General features: G+C 37.0%; 1 protein-coding gene across 1 annotated transcript; it reads left to right on the top strand.

The window, feature by feature from the left end:
• Positions 1 to 300: 300 nt before the first annotated feature.
• Positions 301 to 7,500, top strand: MAT2B (methionine adenosyltransferase II, beta; the record flags this gene model as incomplete). Its single annotated transcript, XM_010077362.1, has 6 exons — positions 301 to 495; positions 1,381 to 1,495; positions 1,799 to 1,951; positions 4,659 to 4,852; positions 5,828 to 5,941; positions 6,847 to 7,500. Coding segments are annotated over 6 exons (942 nt in total), but the record flags the coding sequence as incomplete, so codon positions are not given.
• Positions 7,501 to 7,790: the final 290 nt, after the last annotated feature.

Here is a 7,790-nt window from a genome sequence, read left to right as displayed (position 1 = left end):
CTGAGCATAAATCCAAAACACAGCCTCTTGCTAGCTATTTTTGAAGAAGAAGGAGAAAAAAAAAAACCTCACAGAGTTAACTTTAAGCAGTCTTTAACCCACGACAATATGTTTAAATACTCGACTAGGTACTATTGGTACTGCCAGATGTTTGTGTTCCATGGAACACTCCCAAACACTCCTGTGGCAAGGAAAGCTATTTAATAGAGTAGCACTGACTGCAGCCTTTGCATACATTTTAAGAAAAAATAGTAATAAATAACAGTAGAAAGAAAACTTTTCCTGTTCTCATTTCCCTAGGAAGATGTTGATATTCCCAGTAGGCGAGTTTTAATTACTGGTGCTACGGGACTCCTTGGCAGAGCTGTGTTTAAAGAATTCAGTGAAAATAACTGGAATGCAGTTGGATGTGGATACAGGAGAGCTCGGCCCAGATTTGAACAGATTAATCTGCTGGACTCGATTGCAGTTCATGACATTATCCATGATTTTCAGGTAAGTTTCTGGAGTATGAAGTAGATGGATAGGTACTTTATATGGCTAGTACTCAGTTGATGGTGCTGTTCTGATCTGGAGTTCATGTGGCTGTAGTGGGGCTAATGCTTTAGCAGAGCTCTGAAAAGTGTATGGCTGCCTTTCTGCCACACTTGGTTAGCTCTGTGCATACAGATAGTTCTGAGCTTTGCTGTCATCACCATGGGCAGACTGCAGGTAGCAGATGCATGTGTCAGCACGCTTACACTGACAGTTGAAAGAAAAAGACAAATGGGAGTTATTGAGACAGTAATATGGAGCAGTTCTGAAGCTGGAGAACACTTGAATACAGCAGCAGTACCTGCGTGTCCAGTGTGCAGTGCAGGAAGCAGTTCACTGGTTTTTCAGCCGAACTTGCAAGGTGGATATATAAAACCCAAAATATGTTATGCAGGGTATCATTTTATAAAATGGCTTTAAATACATTGTTAATAGTCTTTATATGTCAAATAAGCCATGTGTAAATGGCTTATCTAAAAACAGTTCAGCTAATGGTTCGAGTACCATTATGTCTGTGAGATATATTATTATTTTGTATTATTATACAGAATAAAAAAACCACCACTAACAACAGTTTTGATTTTGTTGTAAAATTGAAGCTATTGAAGCTCATAATTGCACAATTAACAATCAGTGTTTTTGGTATCTTGAAGCAGCGTGGTTCTATTTTACTTCCTGAGGAAAACATGCTCCTCAGAGTCCCATGATTAGAAATACTACTGCTACTTGTATTATTTCTTGCAACTTAGCAAAACACCTTTTTGCCTGAGGGAGTTCATCGCTAGAGTTAGGGGTGGAGCCGCAATCTCTTGACAATATTGTTTAAAATTAGTCTTTAATTTCCAGCCTCACGTTATAGTGCACTGTGCTGCAGAGAGAAGGCCCGACGTTGTAGAAAGTCACCCAGAGGCTGCTGCTGAGCTCAATGTGGCTGCTTCGGGGAACCTAGCGAAAGAGGCCGGTAAGGAGACCATCTGATGGATTGGGGCTCTTGTTAAAATACTGTATTTATTTATTTATACAGGGACATAAATACGAGCTAGTTAGTCCAAGTGCTGAATGTCACTTCTGCAATCAGTCTGCCATTGATCCATTTTCTGTAAGGGTCACTCACATTTCTGTGTGAAAGACCAGTGACCAGACAAACCAGTGGGAATGAATGGGGTGAGAAGATGAGGTCTGTTGGAGGTTTGTTTAAAGGTTTATTGGGATCTCAAACAAGGCATGAATTAAAATAGACTATGTATGAATGTTTTCTTCTTAGCTGCAGTTGGAGCGTTTCTGATCTACATCAGTACAGACTATGTGTTTGATGGAACAAGCCCTCCTTATAAAGAGACTGACATACCAAATCCCCTGAATTTATATGGTAAAACCAAACTGGAAGGTGAAAAGGCAGTCCTGGAAAATAATGAAGGTAAGAATACGCTCGCATTTTTTAAATAGAGGCTTTCTATTTTTACTTAGTTGTATGTTAGCTTAATAGACTCATAAGTCAGTGGTAAAGTTGCAAAACCATGGAAATGAGATTTAGAGAAGAGTCAGTCTCCTTGCTCATAAATGATTCCTGTTGCTTATAGATTGACTGAAGCTTTATTTCGTACTTGCTCTGATCTTCATGTGTGTTACTAGTCCCTGCTGATGGACATTTATTCACTAGCCTTGGTCTACTGTGAATCAGTTCTTCCTAAGAAAAGATAAAATACATCATCAATATGTTGTAGTGGCACAAGCGTTACCACACTGAATACACAGCTGCTGTTAGTTAGGGGGATGCATTCCAATTGTTCTAAATTAATGTTTACTGACAGGGAAAAACAGCCTTGCCATTCAATAGTAATGCAGATACAATTAAGACAGGCTTTAGTTACTCGATCTCCTGTTTTGCTCTCATTACACAAGCCATCAGGCCATCCATTTTATTTTTACCCCCCTAGCTTACCACACACACCAGATTCCTGCTTGTAACACTTTCTAAAGGCTTAGTAACATATTGCTGGTTTTAAGCAACTAGTCTTTTTATTTATTATTTATATATTTTCTTAATGAAAATTGGCGTTCAAAATATACAAACAAAATTTTAAAAATTCTACTTAGCACAAGGAAAATAGTTTGGGACTGAGCATGTTCCCTTGCATTTAAAAGACAGGTTTGGTTGTTTCGAGTTAGTGTGCTGTCAGTTTCCATTCACAGATTATAAGGAAAGAAGCACTTCTGTTTTCTCAAAGAATTTGAAAAAAATAATCTCAGTGCGGTGCAGAAGAGGCTTCTGATATGTCAGTATGATACTTACACTGTGATTTTGTTCTGCCTAACCAGAGAACTGAACAATTGATAAATTAGTGTGATGGTCTTTCAGTAAGTGAATATATACTATATTTGAAAATTATAGGTCTTAAAATAGTCTTGGCATTACTAGTGAGAAATAGACTTTATTAAAAAAAGAGCTTGATAGGAAAAGGCTTATTTAAATGAAAATCCATTTAAATAACAAGTTATTCACTCCACCTCTTACTTAAATATTGTCTCTGAATTTGATTGTGATGCTGTTTGCTCCCTCTTCTAGATGGATAATGAAGATAAGACTGCACCATATTCAAGTAGGTGTGGGTATCTTCCTAGATCCTTCCCAGCTCAACACTTGAGTTTTGTGTGTGATTGGTCAGGCAGTAGTGGGTTGCAGCAGTGGTAGTGTTAGCAGAAGGAATTTCTAGATAGGGCTGAGTAAGATGCTTGAAAATGTCAATTCTATTGTTTCATACAAATGTGAATATTTTAAATTTATTAGTCTTCCGACCACTCATTTGCTAATATTGGATAGGTAGAATTTAGTCTATCCAGTGTCTGTAGTTGTGTGAAGAACTTCCCTGTCCATTTCTGTTGTATAATGCAAGAACATCCACTAATAATTTGGGGAGTTGATGTATTTTTAAAAATATATTTTGCCTTGTTTAGGAAGGGATGCAAGTTAGTACTCATTCTTATAAAACTGAAAAATTTCAGTAGGTCTTCAGAACCATTGGTAATGAAGCTAATGCTCTCAAAGTCCCAGAGAACAAAAGGAAGGCAGTCTTTTTCTCAAATAATGAATACTTGTAAAGATATTTAAAAGAGTATTTCAACCAGTATTTAAAGAGAGGAAGAACATCTTTGCTGCGTGACCGAATAACTGGTTTTAGAGCAGCAGGAAATCACTGTCGTGTTGGGTTTTTTACTGTATGTGTTTTTCTTCTGTAAGTACTTGCTTCAGTTTACTTTTCTGTGCAAATAATTTGTGCGTTAGCTGCTTCTTTATGTCTCATAACTATAGCAACTTCCTACAAATCTTTAAGAATTGCAATGATTTGATTATTTCCACTTCTAATTTCAGAACTGATTTTTTTCTTTAAGCAAAAATATCTGTATTATTTTAATTCATTTCTTATAGCCTTCTTGGATTTCCCCTCAAAGAAGCCTTTTGAGTCTTCATGAGTGAGATAGGCTAGTATGATATATTCCATCATAAAATATCCTTCTCTTTGTACTTGTTTACTGTTAGTTTAATGTTTCAAATCACTGTCTTGAAATCTAATATGGTTTACTGCTGTATTCTGTGAACCTATTCCTTATTTGTGAAGTTTTGTATTCATTTCAAGGTTCATGTCATTTTTTCTGGTAAACAATATCCTCCTTTATGCAAGAGGCTTCTGCATGCTGGGCAAAAAAAAAAATCCTTGTCTGTAATTGACACCTGAATATGGTGATATGTGATTGGTGGGAATTTTTGTTCTTGCTCTTACCCAGAAAGGATGGGGAGTGCTGGAGTGAGTGCATACTGCAGCTGGTTTTTTAAATAACAGGCCTTCTTTTTCTCTTGCGATGGTAATGAAAGCTTGTTAACTTTCTGGAAATCAATGGCATAAATGAAGTTTACATACACTTGGTGTTTATAAGCTGTTTTAATTGATATAAATTAAAATGATAATCTGTGGGCAAACATACTAATTGCATTTTCTTTGTGACTTGCAGATGCTTAATATCACCAACATATTTCTTAACACTTCCAAAACGCTTTTCAGGTTATGCTACAGCATTCATACTTATTCATAACCACGTTAATATTTTTAAAATATTATTTCTTTTAGGTGCTGCCATACTAAGGATTCCTATCTTGTATGGAGAGGTAGAAAGACTGGAGGAAAGTGCTGTGACTGTTATGTTTGATAAAGTGCAGTTCAGTAATAAATCTGCCAACATGGATCACTGGCAACAGAGATTTCCTACTAACGTCAAGGACGTAGCAACTGTTTGCAGAGAACTAGCAGGGAAGAGAATGCTGGTAAGAATTTAAAGAGAAAAGCCTCTTCAAGGTAAAAACAGTTTGAGTTCTTAGCTTTGTTTCTGAACAACTGAGAACTGCATATAACCTGCATTATTCTTTGCATTTCTGGAACACTGGGAGGGAGGAAAGAACTGGCTGTAATACTACTACAGTACCTTTACGTGACAGTGTGTGGATGTTCTGACATTTGAAACAAAAGTGAGTGAAGTGATGGGACAGATCCTTCTGGACATTGTCATGTGTATCCTAGTATCCAGGAGAGAGACGTAAATACCTAACTTACTCTAATATGCCTTTCACCAAGTGTCATTTTGGACTAAAAAAACCCCGTGGTGGTTGAATGTAATTCTCAAAGATGCTCTTGTTTATTGTATTGAGAACACTGAGGTGGCAAAAAACAATCCACTGGACTTAAATACTTTATTGTGTTTATTCAGCACAGCATCTTCCGATTGCCACCTTGGCAAAGTAACAAAATCAACAACCACCTTCTTTTTTCATGCGTATAACTTGGAAAAAAATGGACCATGCACATGTGGTGGACATGGTGTTAACAATTTGTTTGATAGGATATTTGCATGGTGTGCAGTTCAGTATTCAGCATGTGTGTGGTGCCTTTTGCATTTGTTTTTGAGCAAGTGAGTAGGTAGAATAGCAGAGTTTCCCCTCTCCAGCTATTTGACCTTGGTTGGTTGGTTGGCTTGCTCCTTTCCCTCCTGTTAATTCTACAGATCATAAGCTACTTGTGAAAAGTCAGGTCAGATAAATGTAACAGTAGTTTTCAGTCTCAGTCCGTAGGCAGGTGTTCTCTGAAAATGTGCGAGACATTTCCAGAACATGAGTGAGGTGCTGTAACACGCCTTTCAGGATAGGATCTTGCTGGAAAATTATTCTGCACAATTCTTGCAGAGGAATTAGGTTGAGGGCTACCAAGCTGCTTTTTTTCACCTGTGCTTCATGTTTCTTCTGTAGGACCCATCAGTAAAAGGAACATTTCACTGGTCTGGCAATGAACAGATGACTAAGTATGAGATGGCATGTGCAATTGCAGATGCTTTCAACCTTCCCAGCAGCCACTTGAGACCGGTAAGTTATACGTCATTTCACCTGTGGAAAGACGGATGTGCTTTATCATTTCAAGTAGAGTAGGTCTCATTCTCTTCAGGACCATCTGTGTGAGTACATCTACCACAGCAGAGGTATTGCTGAGGATGTGTCTGGTATCTAACTTAGGAAACACAACAGCTGCTTTGACCGGCTGAATTATGAAAATTACCTAGTCAGTAACATTACCTTGTATGTACGAATCTGTAAGAACTTTTCAGTTTCTGAATGCATGTACTTAAGAACTTCAAATAATTTTGCTTTGCTTAAAACACCTGTCCTGCAGTTTATTGGCACTTAAAGACTACTCTTAAAGACATATGGATAATGTTGTGAGAATAGAACATGTAAATAAGATTTTATATATATCCAAAATAAATTCCAAGGATTCTGAATTAGTAAAGGCTGGAACTGAAACGTGGCTTGGAAGATGGAGAGAAAAAGAATGCAGAACACCAAGTTAGTCTGATTTTTTTTCTGCCCAAAATTCAAATATATGTATCAAGACATGGTTCTGTCAACATTTCAGAGCATTTTTTACCTTGTGTTTATAGTCATAGGGTGAAAATAGTAATAAAACGTAGAAAAGCACAAATGGTGACCAGATAATGAGTGACAAATATTTAACATAGAACACTACACGTCACTCTGCCTGGCATCTCTTATGTTGAAATGAAAACCATAAAACAAGCAAATAAACAAGCAAAAAATCCCAAACCAAAAAAAAAAAACCCCACAAAAACCCACAAAATTGCTGGAAGGGAGGAAGGGAACGTACCTATATAGAAAGCTATGAAGGAAAACTAAATGAGTGTATACGAGAGTAACTATTTTTCTATCATTTCTCATTACTTGGTGTGTTGGGTTTTTTTCTGTTTATTTTTTAGATTACTGACTGTCCAGTTGTGGGTGCTCTTCGTCCAAGGAATGCTCAGCTAGACTGCTCCAAGTTGGAGATGCTGGGGATAGGTCAGAGAACACCGTTTCGAGCTGGGATCAAGGAATCACTTTGGCCTTTCCTTGTTGACAAGAGATGGAGGCAGACAGTCTTCCATTAGTTTGTAACTTTTTTAGTAAAAGTATGGTATGTGGCACTTTTTTAAAAGAAAAAAATAGTTTTGTATGAGTGTTCTTAAATTGTGAAATTTATGAGTTTTCATTTAATCAGGTAAACATATGGTCTTGCACTAGTGAAATTGTTAGCCTAAAAAAAGTTGAGTGACAAAAACGAAGCCTATTTGATGTCATGGATCTTTCCTTCTATTCGTACCAGTCTAACTTAACGTCCACTCCTAGCAGATCATGGTTCTTAGTAATCAGTACCATTTGATGCTAAGAATGACTCAGATCACTTGTAGACTTACTTTTGGCTGAAATATGTTGCCGATGCTGAAGGTCTGTGCCATCGTTGTATATACCATTTCTCTTCATTTAAAGACATGGTAAGTTACTTTGTCACCAAAAATCTGAGGTTTTTGTTTTTAACTTCTGAAGGTGGTGGTCTTATGAAGTTAAACTGTGGTAGGAATTGTTAAATGTTTGTTTTGCTCGAGCTCTGATCAAAATGTTTTTTAAAAAATGAAACTTTATTTTTGCAATTATCAAGTGTACTTTTTATGCTTGAAATATTTTCAGAATGTTCTGTAACTTGAATGCCTGCAGCTTCATATTTGTACAGTAAGTTGCATGCATTTGCTTTAATGCATAATATAAAAGCTAGAGGAGGGTTGGGAGGGTGCGGAACAAATCATTTTGACTTGGTTTTGGTTTTGGTTTGGGGGACTGGAGATGGAGGATTTTTATTTTGTTTGAATGTGGGGTTGTTTGTTTT

Source organism: Pterocles gutturalis, unplaced genomic scaffold (assembly GCF_000699245.1).
Source record: "Pterocles gutturalis isolate BGI_N339 unplaced genomic scaffold, ASM69924v1 scaffold39058, whole genome shotgun sequence".
In the NCBI taxonomy this organism is placed as follows: Eukaryota; Metazoa; Chordata; class Aves; order Pterocliformes; family Pteroclidae; genus Pterocles; species Pterocles gutturalis.
Note: the sequence above shows the minus strand (reverse complement) of the source record. Positions and strands in the feature narration are given on the sequence as shown.